The 14443-nt window shown below is 48.0% G+C and overlaps 1 protein-coding gene across 1 annotated transcript in view; it reads left to right on the top strand.

The window, feature by feature from the left end:
- Nucleotides 1-14443, top strand: part of LOC145361085 (uncharacterized) — a 266002-nt gene that overhangs the window by 180452 nt on the left and 71107 nt on the right. Inside the window, exons 30-35 of the mRNA XM_080216669.1 lie at nt 3326-3433; nt 5457-5510; nt 7386-7439; nt 8276-8320; nt 10514-10567; nt 11777-11821. Coding sequence (XP_080072795.1) covers nt 3326-3433; nt 5457-5510; nt 7386-7439; nt 8276-8320; nt 10514-10567; nt 11777-11821 — 360 coding nt within the window. The remainder of the gene's footprint in view (nt 1-3325; nt 3434-5456; nt 5511-7385; nt 7440-8275; nt 8321-10513; nt 10568-11776; nt 11822-14443) is intronic.

Below are 14443 nucleotides of genomic sequence, written 5' to 3'. Positions count from 1 at the left end.
ACTCTACACATCTGTTATTCCTGCCAAAGTGAATTACCTCACACTTTTCCGCATTAAACTCGATCCTCCACCTCTCGGCCCAGCTCTGCAACTTATCCAAGTCTCCCTGCAGACTAAGACACCCTTCCTCACTATCAACCACACCTCCGACTTTGGTATCATCAGCAAATTTACTAATCCACCCAGCTATACCCTCATCCAGATCATTTATAAAAATTACAAACAGCAGTGGCCCCAAAACAGATCCTTGAGGCACACCACTCGTAACTGAACTCCATGTCGAATACTTACCATCAACCACCACCCTCTGTCTCCTATCCGCCAGCCAATTCCTAATCCAATTTCCTAAATCACCCTCAATCCCATACATCTGCAATTTCTGCAGAAGGCTTCCATGGTGAACCTTATCAAATGCCTTACTAAAGTCCATATACACCACGTCAACTGCCTTACCCCCATCCACCTCTTTAGTCACTTCCTCAAAAAACTCAATAAGGTTAGTAAGGCACGACCTACCCGCTACAAAACCATGCTGACTATCTCTAGTCATTTCATTACTCTCCAAATAACTATAAATCCTATCCCTAATAATTTTTTCTAAAACCTTGCCCACAACAGAAGTAAGACTCATCGGTCTATAATTCCCGGGGAAGTCTCTGTTCCCCTTCTTAAACAATGGGACAACATTCGCCATCCTCCAATCTTCTGGCACTATACCGGTGACCAACGACAACCTGAAGATCAGAGCCAGAGGCTCTGCAATCTCCTCCCTTGGTGCTCAGGCTAAAGGGCAATGTTCTAATCAGTGCACCAGCCACATATAGACCAGCGAGATGTCTTTGCTCTCGGTTAGCATGGCCAAAAAAAACCCTCACATTTTCTGCGCACGCATGGGAATCTGCTTCTCAGGAATCTGAAACTAAAAACAGGGGTTTTATTTTGTTTGTTTGTCTGTACGCTGCAACTCCAGCCCGCTGGGATAAAACCTTCCTGACCAGTTAATCCTTCAGACTGGTTCAGAATGCTGAATATGGGATATTTTACTGTTCTCACAGGACATGTCAGCTGCGGAGACAGCAATGAGACAGAGTGCTGGGGGAGGGGGGGATGGTGCGGCATGAGGGGTAGAGGGTGAGGCGCAGGGGGAGGGGGTAATAGAGTTTATATTGCTCAGACAGGAGGGGAACTGGAGTAGTAATTTGAGCAAAACTGAGGGTGGGTCTCGTAGAAATCATAGAATCCGACAGTGCAGAAGGAGGCCATTCAGCCCATTGAGTCTGTTCTGACAACAATCCCACCCAGGCCCCATCCCCATAATCACACATATTTACCCCGCTAATCCCTCTAACCTATGCAATCCAGGGCAATTCAATATGGCCGATCCCCCGAACCCGCACATCTTTGGACCAAGGGAGGAAACCCACGCCAACATGGGGAGAATGTGCAGACTCCACACAGTCAGTGACCCAAGCTGGGGAATTGAATCCAGATCCCTGGCACTGTGAGGCAGCAGCGCTAATCACTGTGCCACCATCTAATGATACTTGGCATTAACAATAGCTCAAAATCAATTGGCAATTTGTTTTATCTGCTTGCTGTGAGTTAGCGAGTAGAACCCACCTTGGGTCTAGAAGATTTGGGGTTTCACGATATCCAGGCTGGCTTTCCCATTGCAGTCCCGAGGGAGTGCGGCACTGACAGAGGTGTGATGTCCCTCTCTCTCGTGCCCGACACTGGTTAGCGGTGCAGCCGCCGGGAAGGGTGGTATTTTGGAAAGCTGAGCAGGCACGATCCGGTCACCGTGCCGCACGGGATCTTACTGTGCACTGATAAGGCTGCTGCGTTGTGTACCCCGCCGCAGTGATCAGCCTTCAGAAACACTTTGCTGGCCGCTAAGTACTTCAGGAGCCCCCTGCGCTCACGAAAGGCGCTATGGAAATGCAGGTCTGTCCATTCTCCGATAGCCTTTCTACTGGATGGCTACGGAAGAGAGACACCGCCCCCTTGTGGGGAGTGTGCAGCACAGCAGATGGATCTTTTTCTCATTCGTGGGACATGGGTGTCGCTGGCTGGGCCAGCATTTATTGCCCATCCCTAATTACCCTTGGAGGGCAGTTGAGGATCAACCGCATTGCGGTGACTTTGGAGTTACATACAGGCCAGACCAGGTAAGGGCGGCAAATTTCCTTCCCCAAAGGGCATTAGTGACCCAGATGGGGTTTTCCAACAATGGTTTCATGGTCATCAGTAGATTCTTAATTCCAGATATTTTTTATTGAATTCAAATTCCACCATCTGGCATGGCGGGATTCGAACCCGGGTCCCCAGAACATTAGTTGAGTTTCTGGATTAATAGTCTAGTGATAATACCACTAGGCCATCACCTCCCCCTAGGATGGGCACTCCTCGGGGCCAGGGAGTTTTTCAACTTGATTTTCAAGTTTGTGGGCTGGATCTCAAACGATGACGAGACAGAGTACAGGAATGAGATAGACAACCTGGTGAACTGGTGCGGCAACGATAATCTCTCCCTCAATGTCAACAAAATGAAGGAGATTGTCATCGACTTCAGGAGGCGTAAAGGAGAACATGCCCCTGTCTACATCAATGGAGACAATGTAGAAAGGGTCGAGAGTTTCAAGTTTTTAGGTGTCCAGATCACCAACAACCTGTCCTGATTCCCCCCATGCCGACACTATAGTTAAGAAAGCCCCACCAACATCTCCACGTTCTCAGAAGACTAAGGAAATTTGGTATGTCAGCTATGACTCTCACCGATTTTTACAGATGCCCCGTAGAAAACATTCTTTCTGGTTGTATCACAGCTTGGTCTGGGCTCCTGCTCTGCCCAAGACTGCAAGGAACTACAAAATGTCGTGAATGTAGCCCAATCCATCACACAAACCAGCCTCCCATCCATTGACTCTGTCTACACTTCCCGCTGTCTCAGAAAAGCAGCCAGCATAATTAAGGACCCCACGCACCCCGAACATTCTCTCTTCCACCTTCTTCCGTCGGGAAAAAGATGCAAAAGTCTGAGGTCACGTACCAACCGACTCAAGAACAGCTTCTTCCCTGCTGCTGTCAGACTTTTGAATGGACCTACCTCACATTAAGTTGATCTTTCTCTACATCCTAGCTATGGCTGTAACGCTACATTCTGCACCCTCTCCTTTCCTTCCCTATGAATGGTATGCTTTGTCTGTATAGCGCGCAAGAAACAATACTTTACGCTGTATGTTAATACATGTGACAATAATAGGTCAAATCAAATCAAAGAGTTGGTGAGGCGGTGAACTGATTTTTCTTCTTTCTTTGCCTGCAGGGCGAGGCTGGTTTACTGGGCCTACGAGGTGAAGATGGCCCAGAAGGCATCAAGGGGCAGATGGGTCCGATTGGCGAGCAGGGACCCAATGGTCAACCTGGTGATAAGGTCAGACTGTATCTCTTTCCCTTGCGTTCTGCTAGCCCATGCGTTATTCCATGGTAACAACACTCCATCCCCAAACCACACCACCCCCCCCTCCTCCCCAACCCCCACCCGCACCCCCTTCTGCTCTCTCAGTCTCCATCTATCACGGTTGCACCCACCCAAATTTTAGTAAACGTAGAAAATAGGTGCAAGAATAGGCCATTCGGCCCCTTCAAGCCTGTCCCACCATTCAATGTGATCATGGTTGATCATGCAGTTTCAGCATCCCACTCCTACTTTTGCTCCATTCCCCTTTTGATACCTTTATCTGCGAGGGACACGTCCAGCTCCCTCTTGAACATATCTAATGAACTGGCCCCCAACAGCTTTCTGTGATGAAGAATTCCACAGGTTCACAACCCTCTGAGTAAGGAAGTTCTTCCTCACCTTAATCCTGAATGGCTTACCCATTATTCTTAGATTGCGACCCCTAGATCTGGACTTGCCCAACATTGGGAACATTCTTCCTACATCTAGCCAATTGTAGAATCCTACAGTGCAGAAGGAGGTCATTTGGCCCATCGAGTCTGCACTGTCCACAATCCCACCCTGGTCCTATCCCCACAACCCCCCGCATTTACCCTAGCGAGTCCCCCGACACTAAAGGGCAATTTAGCATGGCCAATCCACCTAGCTTACACATCTTTGGACACTACGAGGCAATTTACCATGGCTAATCCACCTAACCTAAACATCTTTGGACACTAAGGAGCAATTTAGCATGGCCAATCCACCCTAACCTGCACTTCTTTGGACTGTGGGAGGAAACCCGAGCACCCGGAGGAAACCCACGCAGAGATGGGGAGAACGTGCAAACTCTGCACAGTCACCCAAGGCCAGAATTGATCCCAGTTCCCTGACACTGCAAGTCAGCAGTGCTACTGTGTGGAACTTAACCACGACCTTTGATTTGTTGGGCTGCCTGGTTTGTTTCCAGGTTTTAGACCAATACAATTGCAATCACCATGGGTTCATGGACAGTCCAACACAGTAATGCCATATCATTGCACTGGGGTCATGTATGGACATGTCTTAACAATATAATATTGTCAAAATGAAATGGCATTATTCTGGCACAGGTTAGTTATTTTTCTGTGGGTGTCGCAGGCTGAATCAGCATTTATTGCCCATTCCTAATTGCCCCTTGAGAAGGTGGTGGTGAGCTGCCTTCTTGAACCGCTGCAGTCCCTGTGGTGTAGAGGTACACCCACAGTGCTATTAAGGAGGAAATTCCAGGGTTATCACCCAGTGACAGTGGGCCGATGTATTTGCAAGTCAGGTTGGTGAGTGGTTTGGGGAGGGGAGCTAGTAAGGGACGTTCCCATGTATCTTCTGCCTTGTCCCAGGTCCTGGTGCCGTAAGGCAGCAGTGCTAACCACCATGCCAGCCAGAAATGTTTCAGGGCTGGAGGAAGTTACAGAGATCGGAAGAGTTTTCTTTGGGAGGGATTCATAAACAAGGATGGGGATATGAAAATTAGACTATGTTACTGCACCAGGAGCCGATGTACGTTGTACAGTGGCACAGTGGTTAGCACTGCTGCCTCATAGCGCCAGGGACCTGGGTTCGATTCCCAGCTTGGGTCACTGTCTGTGCGGAATCTGCACCTTCTCCCCATGTCTGTGTGGGTTTCCTCGGGGTGTTCCGGTTTCCTCCCACAATCCGAAAGATATGGTGGTTGAGTGGGTTGGCCGTGCTAAATTCTCCCTCTGTGTACCCGGACAGGCGACGGAGTGTACCGACTCAGGGATTTTCACAGTAACTTCATTGCAGTGTGAATGTAAACCTACTTATGACACTAATAAATAAAATCTAACCTTTAGGTCAGTGGTTAAGGATATTGAATGATCAAGAGCGAATAATCAGCAGACAGCCAGATGAAATGAAACATGGAAGTGTTCTCATTGTCTTAATAATCAGTGATATGGATTTTGTACTCATGGTGACCTAACATTGATTTTGTTCTCTCTTTTCGGAACGATAGGGAAATCTAGGCGTCCCTGGCCTCCCTGGACACCCAGGAAGAAAGGGTCCAAAGGTGAGTAGCGGGGGGGGGTTAAAGTTCAAAGTGCAGATGTCTATCAATGTCAACATCTTGAGTGAACTTGGGAGAATCAAGTGTCGAGAAACAATGTCAGTTTTCCCCAGTGTTCGGGGAGGTTAAGAGCAAGGTTCAGTTCGGCCTGAACTCAAATTTGAAATTATACTGGGTGAGCCGGCCTCTAGTTTTGGTTTAAGTTCATTCTCAGGGTGTAGGTGTCACCAGCAAGGTCGGGAGTTGGTTACTGATCCCTAATTAGAATAAAAAATACTAGTCCCCAGCGATGGTGACCGGGGAACTATTGGGTCGGTTTCAAAACCCAATCCGTTCATTCTTACTCGTCAATGATTGGCCAGTTCTTACATGATTGGCCCTGAGGTGTGACTCCAGACCCGTAGCAACATGGTTGACTCTGTTCTGGAGAACCGCTCTTGTCGTTCAGTCGTTGTTTATTAAGAGAACAAAAGTAGGATAAATAGGACTCAGGAGCAGGCCATTCAGCCCTTTGAGCTGGCTCCACCATTCGATAAGATTCTGGCTTTTTATTTGGTTTATTATCGTCATGTGTATTAGTAAACAATGAAAAGTATTGTTTCTTGCGCGCTATACAGACAAGGCATACTGTTCATAGAGAAGGAAAGGAGAGAGTGCGGAATGCAGTGTTACAGTCATAGCTAGGGTGTAGCGATAGATCAGTCTGACAGCAGCAGGGAAGAAGCTGTTCTTGAGTTGGTTGGTGCGTGACCTCAGACTTTTGTATCTTTTTCCCATGGTAAAAAGTGGAACAGAGAATGTCCGGGGCACATGGGGTCCTTAATTATGCTGGCTGCTTTCCCGAGGCAGCGGGAAGTGTAGACAGAGTCAATGGATGGGAGGCTGGTTTGTGTGATGGATTGGGCTACATTCACAGCCTTTTGTAGTTCCTTCTGGTCTTGGGCAGAGCAGGAGCCCATACCAAGCTGTGATACAACCAGTAGGAATGCTTTCTTTTTACAGTGCATCTGTAAAAGTTGGTGAGAGTTGTAGCGGACATGCCAAATTTGCTTAGTCTTCCGAGAAAGTAGAGATGTTGGTGGGCTTTCTTAACGATAGTGTCTGCGTTGAGGGGTGAAGTCATATCTTCAATTCTACCCCCATAACCCTTGACCCTCCGGCCTAACAGAATTCTGTCAGAAGTCGGCCTCTAATTAAATGTAAAGCCCTGGCCTTCACCACCTTCTGGGAAAAGGATTCCACACTCTAATGGTCTAACGTGAGTAAGAGAGAGAGCAGACAGAAAAAATTTCCTCACCTCTGTCTTTAAACAAAGTTTCTGAAATTAGTTTAAAATATTTTAAACCAAGGCAGAGCTGCAGGAAGGAGATCAGTGAGAATCATTTGGAACTGCTTCAGCAAGGGGCTAGCACAGAGCGGATGGCTGAATGGCCTCCTCTTGTGGCTCTATGGTGAAGTGATAGACGTTGTTGATAAAAACCGTAAGGCTTCGCTAATCAAGTTCGACTCAACTTCTTCCTCGCTGCCGTCAGACTTGTGAACAGATCTACCGTACATTAAGCAGATCTTTCCCCACACCCGGGCTATGACTGTGACACTACATTCTGTACTCTCTCCATTCCTTCTCCCTTCTGTGAATTCTCTGAACGGTATGCTTTGTCTGTACAGCGTGCAAGAAACAATACTTTTCACTGTAAATATGCCAATGATAAATCGAATCAAGTAATCTCTCCTCAACCTGTACTTTACTCATCGTGTTGTGGTAAAGGGAAGTGGGATGGGGAAGGAACGGGTGGAGTTTTATGGTGACATTCTTGAATCCTCTACCTTTCACGATCAGTTGTATATTACTTAACATTTTCCATCTCTCCTTCACAGGGCTCAACGGCTTCTGCGGGGTCTCTGGGGCTAAGTGGAGAAAAGGGCAGAAGGGTATGTGTCATCCTCATCTCTTTGTTCCCCCTCTAAAGGCATCTAGCTCATTAATATTGTTCCAGGAAGGAAATCTGCCATCCTTGTGCGACCTGACCTATTCTAACAGGATCCAATCCAGCTGGTGAAACTGGAACTCAAGACACAGGGAGCTTCCTTTCTTAAGAGAGTTTATTGACGTGTTCAGTCTCTCAGCTCTCTCCCAACACAAACCAATGTCCCAGTTATTCCCTATTTATAATCTCTTTTAATTAAATGCGAAAGGAATGGTGCGATAAAATCAAAACATCAAAGGAAATTTAATAAAGCAAACCAAAATATAATTCCCGGGGAGGTGATAGTGCAGTATTCCAAGTTAAACAACACAACAGCTTCCAATAATGTGAGATATATCTCCTAAGATGCTGGGATTTGAGTTTCACATGTTGAGTGAGGGAGGGACGCGGGGGGGAGGTTCGGGGACGGGGGAGGAGGTTCAGGGACGCGGGAGGAGGTTCAGGGATGCAGGGGATGTTCGGTGGGGTGGAGGAGGTTCAGAGAGGGGGAGGAGGTTCAGGGACGCAGGGGAGGTTCAGGGACACACGGGGGGTTCAGGTACGTGGGGGGAGGTTCCGGGATGGGGAGGAGGTTCCTGCCTCTTGGAATGATGTGTCCTGTGTGTGGGATGTACGCTGCACACTGCCAGTTGACACAGTGTTGGTATTCAGTGCAATGTAAGACGCTGTACAGTTCATATTGTTTGTCTGTGTTGCCACACTAAGATGCTGCAGCTCCTCGGAAGTAGATAGGTCCACTGGTCTCGGTGCGATAATTCAACTTTTCTTTCATGTTAACAGGGTAGGGCCGGACCCCCAGGAGTTCGTGGACAACGTGGACCCACGGTGAGAAACTCCTGTTAATTCACAAATTAAACTGCTTTTCTAAATGAGGGCATTTGGAGGGACCACACTCATCAGGATAATGCCCCATGGGCCTTCTGTACCTACATCTCTCTGTCTCTCTCTCCCTCCCTTTTTCTCTGTCTCTCTCTCTCTCTCCCTTTCTTTCTCTCTCTCCCTTTTTTCTCTCTCTCATTCCCTTTCTCTTTCTCTCTCCCATTCTTCTTTCTCCCACTCTTCTTTCTCTCTCCCACTCTTCTTTCTCTCTCCCATTCTTCTTTCTCTCTCCCATTCTTCTTTCTCTCTCCCATTCTTCTTTCTCGCTCTCTCACTCCCTTTCTCTCTCTCTCTGCTTTCCCTTCTCTCTCTCTCATTCCCTTTCGCTTTCTCACTCCCTTTAATGCCCATCCCTAATTGCCCCTTGAGAAGGTGGTGGGTGAGCTGCCTTCTTGAGCCGCTGCAGTCGCTGTGGTGTAGGTACACCCACATTGCTGTTAGGGAGGGAGTTCCAGGATTTTGATCCAGGGATGGTGAGTGGATTGGAGAAGTCCTGCCCTTTTCCTTCTAGATGGTGATCCCCTTTAGGGAAGGAAATCTGCCACCCTTACCTGGTCTGGCCTCCATGTGATTCCAGACCCACAGCAATGCGGTCGACTCCGAACCCATTTCTGAAATGAACAAAGAACAAAGAAAATTGCAGCACAGGAACAGGCCCTTCGGCCCTCCAAATCTACACTGACCATGTTGCCCGACTGAACTGAAACCCTCTACCCTTCCGGGGACCGTATCCCTCTATTCCCGTCCTATTCATGTATTTGTCAAGACGCCCCTTAAAACTCACTATGGTATCTGCTTTCACTACCTCCCCCTGCAGCGAGTTGCAGGCATCCACTACTCTCCATCTGCCTTGCACATCTCCTTTAAACCTGGCCCCTCGCACCTTAAAGCTATGCCCTCGAGTAAATGACTCTTCCACCCTTCTGACTATCCACTCTGTCCCTGCCCCTCACAATCTTGTAGACTTCTATCAGGTCGCCCCTCAACCTCTGTCGCTCCAGTGAGAGCAAATGGTCATAGCAAGACACAGTTTTTTTTTGTAGTGATGTTAGTGGTCAGGGGTTTGGGAGGTGCTATTGAAGGAGTCTTGGTGAGTTGCTGCAGTGCATCCTGTAGCTGGTACGCACTGCAGGTGGAGAGAGTGACTGTTTAAGGCATTGGATGGGGTGCTGATCAAGTTGGCTGCCTGGATGATGTCGAACTCCTTAAACGTTGTTTGAGCTGCACTTGCCCACTCTTTGGGTATTCCATCACACTCCTGACTTAGTTCTTAAGTTCATAAGATATTGGAGCAGAATTAGGCCATTCGGCCCATCGAGTCCACTCTGCCATTCGATCATGGCTGATATGCTCCTTATCCCAATTTTCCTGCCTTCTCCCCATAACCCTTCAACCAATTAAAAATCTGTCTAACTCCACCTTAAATTTACTCACTGTCCCAGCATCCATCGCACTTTGGGGTAGCGAATTCCACAGATTCACAATCCTTTGGGAGAAGTAGTTTCTCTGTTTTAAATTTGCTGCCCCTTATCCTAAGACTATGACCCTTGTCCTAGAATGCTCCGGAAGAGGAAGCATCCGCTCTACATCTACTTTATCCAGACCTTTTATCATCTTCTACACCTCAATTTGATCTCCCCTCATTCTTCTAAATTCCAGAGAGTATCGGCTTAAACTGTTCAATCTCTCTTCATACAACAAACCCCTCATCTCTGGAATCAATCTAGTGAACCTCCTTGGTTCACTAGACCTTCTTGTGTTTTGTAGATGGCGAAAAGGCTTTGGGGAGTCAGGAGGTGAGTTCCTCGCTGCAGGATTCCCAACCTCTGACCTGCTCTTGTAGCCAAGGTTTTTATATGACCGTTCTGGTCAACGGTAACTCTCAGGATGTGAATCCATGGCAGGGAAGGAATGTCACCTGCTGAGATGCAACTTGACAATGATCAAATCTTCTCCACTAAATCAAAAGAAAGGAATGGGGGGGACGGGATCCAGCTGTGATGTCAAAATCACTACTCAAAGCACTGTTCAGCTAACCTCGTGACTACTCTGAGAAAAGGAGCAAGAATAGGATTCAACAAAGGGGAAAAGTGTGAAAATCCAAGGCCGAATAAAATTCACAATCCTCTGTTTTGCCAGGGGGAACGGGGTGAAAGAGGTCACAGAGGAGCTCCAGGCAAACCAGGCTCAAAGGTAAGCCATCAATCTGGTTAACGAAAGATGGGCAGTAAGATATATCTTGGTAAGTATTTGGTAAACCTCAGGAAATTCCTGAGCCCTGTGATGGGAGGGAACTCGCGCGGGGGTGGAATGGGAGGTGGTGCATGGGGTGTGGGAAACGGCCATTTCCCGGGTCTCTGGCCGGAATTTTATGGATCTTCCAGTTCCACCCATGTGACCGGATGTTTCCAGTACCTTCCTCCCACTGCTGTGGGGAAAACTCAGAGGGTGGGCGAGGGCTGGGAAATCCCACCCTCCGTCCTCCCTCTCTCCCTCACTCTGTCCTTCTCCCTGGCCATTAAACCTCTTCTTAAAAAAAAAGACACCATCGTAATGTGGGGGTTGGCAGGGGGTGGGGGTTAAGGATGGGTGGTGGGAGTGGGTCCTTGCCCTTTCCGACCCTGTCGGGGCTGTTTGGAGTGAAGGGGGCAGGGGGAGTGGGGGGCAATTTTAAAAATATTAATTTGATGTAATATTAACACTGTAATATTTGCAGTTAATAAGAACATAAGAAATAGGAGCAGGAGTAGGCCACCTAGCCCCTCGAGCCTGCCCCGCCATTCAATAAGATCATGGCTGATCTGTCGTGGCTCAGTTCCACTTTCCCGCCCTCTCCCCATAACCCTTAATCCCCTCTCCTATCAAAAACCCATCAACCCGCGTCTTAAATATATTTAGCGAGGCAGCCTCCACCACTTCAACGGGCAGAGAATTCCAGAGATTCACCACCCTTTGAGTGAAGGAGTTCCTCCTCAACTCCGTTCTAAACTGCACCCCCCTTATCTTGAGGCTGTGCTGCTTCAGGTTGCGGGGCCGGTGATTTGCCTCATGCCATACTTTGCGTTCTGTGAAGATAGTCGGCATGTTGGCAGCAAATGCAGCTGGACAAATCCAGCCTCTGACTTGTTTCTCCTCCTACCCTGGTGACTATTGTAATAAGTCTTCAGAGGCAGAAGCCCCTTCACAAGAACCCCTTTATTTACAATTCCAACAGCAGAGTGCTCGCAGTCAGCAGTCTACCTTCGGGAGTGCCAGAGGAACCGACACTCCCAGTTAAATACATGGAAAAGACTCCCTGAATGGCCCGTCAACTAACTCCTTAATCAGAGAGCTCGTACTCCAATAGGCCAACCTCAATGGCCTGATTGAAGTCATTACAAAGATCCTTTTTTTGTTCTGCAGGGTAACGCTGGCAATGACGGTCCACAAGGCGTACCAGGGGAAAAGGTAAACCTATAGACAATTATAAAATAAACTACGTTCTGACTCCAGAATAGTTGGAATGTCTCACACATTTCTCACTACCATGTTGGACAAAGGATATCGAGTCACTTCCGATGGAGTGAGTGTCTGATTTGATTTGATTTATTATTGTCACATGTATTAACAGACAGTGGAAAGTATTGTTTCTTGCGCACTATACAGGCAAAGCATACCATTCATAGAGTACATGGAGGAGAAGGAAAGGAGAGGGTGAAGAATGTAGCTAGGGTGTAGAGAAAGATAACTTAATGCAAGGTAGGTCCGTTCAAAAGTCTGACAGTAGCAGTCTGTTCTTGAGTTGGGTGGTACGTGACCTCAGATTTTTGTACCTTTTTCCCGATGAAAGAAAATGGAAGAGAGAATGTCTGGGGTGCGTGGGGTCCTTGATTATGCTGGCTGCTTTGCCAAGGCAGCAGGAAGTGTCGACAGAGTCAATGGGTGGGAGGCTGGTTTGCGTGATGGATTGGGCTACATTCACGACCTTTTGTAGTTTCATGTGGTCTGGGGCAGAGCATTTGGAAACGAATGGAACATTCTAGAAAGCTCCTATTAGTGACGGATGACAGAGGTGCCAATCTTTACTCAGACTAACATTCATTTGCACCTTAAAACATTACCAGTATATGCCTCCCAACTCAGCCACAGCAGATATATTTTTAAAATTTATTACTGGACACGTGTATCTTTGGCAAGACATTCATTTGTTTCTCAAATCTAATTATCCTCAAATATACCCTCCCAAAAAAATGTGGGTGCTGGAATCTGAAACAAAAACAGATGCTGGAAAATCTCAGCGGGTCTGACAGCCTCTGTGGAGAAAGAGAACAGAGCGAACATTTCAAATCTGGATGACCGTTCATCAGAGCTGACTAGATTTTCCAGCACTTTACTGCTACCTCATAGAATCCCTACAGTGCAGAAGGAGGCCATTCCGCCCATCAAGCCTGCACCGACCACAATACTACCCAGGCTCTATCCCCTTAATCCCATCTATTTACCCTGCTATTTACCCTAGCCAGTCCTCCTAGCACTAAGGGGAAATTTAGCATGGCCAATCCACCTAAACCGCACATCTTTGGACTTTGGGAGGAACCCAGAGCATCTGGAGCAAACCCACGCAGGTACAGGGAGAATGTGCAGACTCCACACAGACAGTGACCCAAGTCATCTGTGCAAAGCATCAGAAATACAGGAACACAAATGATAAACTTCCCAAAGATGTGCCGGTTAGGTGGATTGGCCATGCTAAATTGCCCCTTAGTGTCCAAAGATTTGCAGGTTAGGTGGATTGTCCATTCTAAATTGCCCCTTAATATCCCAAGATGTGCAGGTTAGGTGGGGTTACAGGGATAGGGTGGGGGAGAGGTGCTAGGTAAGATACTCTGCCGATGCATGTCTGACTCAATGGGCCAAATGGCCTCCTTCTGCACTGTTGGGATTGTATGAAATTTCCTTGGTTGCAGTTGCATTTAGAAAGGGGTAACTCTATCTCCCTGTGTTGTGACCTGCAGCTCACTCTGTCAGTACGGACACACACACACAGCTCATTATCTCAGGATCGCATTTTCCTTTGTTTAGCTTGGCAGCAACTTGCTGAGTGCGCGCCGGGACTACGAAAGCCGAGGATATCCCCCTCTCAAACGTTTGAGGAATCCTTCTGCTGAGGACATTGGCAGCTGCTTTCCTTCTCTGCTAAACTGCTGTCAGTCCAGGGCCAAACATCACACCCGGTTTGCAATGGGAATCCACCCCCCGCCTCCACACCTTCCCGTGCCTTGGCGTTTCGACTCAGAATGAGGTCGAGGCAATTGCAGTGGAGTAGGGAGCCGGTGATTAGAGGGGATCCTGTGGCCAGTGAGGAGCCTGAGCAGTGTGGTGGGTTGAACAGCCCACCGGGCACACTAGTGGGGAAGGGTGAAGCGCTGTGCGGGTGGGACTTGGAGGGGAACCAGTCTGAAAGCTTCAGAGTAATAATTCAGACCAAGCACCCCACTTTAACATTCCTGCTCTCTGTGGGTTGTGAACAAGGAATTTCCCATTGCAATCATAGAATCTCTGTAGTACAGAATAAGGCCATTCGGTCCATTGCGTCTGTACAGACTCTCCAATTAAGCATCCTTTGCAGACCCTATCCCCACAACCCCAAGTATTTACTTCAATATACCTACATGTCTTTGGATACTAAGGGGCAATTTATCATGGCCAACCCATCTAACTTACACATCTTCGGCCCCAAAGAGGCAATTTATCATGGCCAACCCATCTAACTTACACATCTTCGGCCCCAAAGAGGCAATTTAGTTTGGCCAATCCACCTAACCGCACATCTTTGGACTGTGGGAGGAAACCGCAGCACCCGGAGGAAACCCACATAGACACGGGTAGAACGTGCAAACTCCATGCAGACAGTCACCCAAGGCCGGAATCGAACCCGATTCCCGGGGGCTGTGAGGCATCGGTGCTAACCACTGTGCCACCATGCTACCCCAATCACCTGGAAGAAAAGGTCAGGGAAGACCATGACATTGAAGCAATGATAGGATCCCACACTGAGTCCGTGAGAAAAACTGAGGCACAAGCTATGTC

The sequence above is a fragment of the Carcharhinus amblyrhynchos genome, chromosome 33 (assembly GCF_965287045.1).
Source record: "Carcharhinus amblyrhynchos chromosome 33, sCarAmb.v2.hapA, whole genome shotgun sequence".
Taxonomy (NCBI): domain Eukaryota; kingdom Metazoa; phylum Chordata; class Chondrichthyes; order Carcharhiniformes; family Carcharhinidae; genus Carcharhinus; species Carcharhinus amblyrhynchos.
Note: the sequence above shows the minus strand (reverse complement) of the source record. Positions and strands in the feature narration are given on the sequence as shown.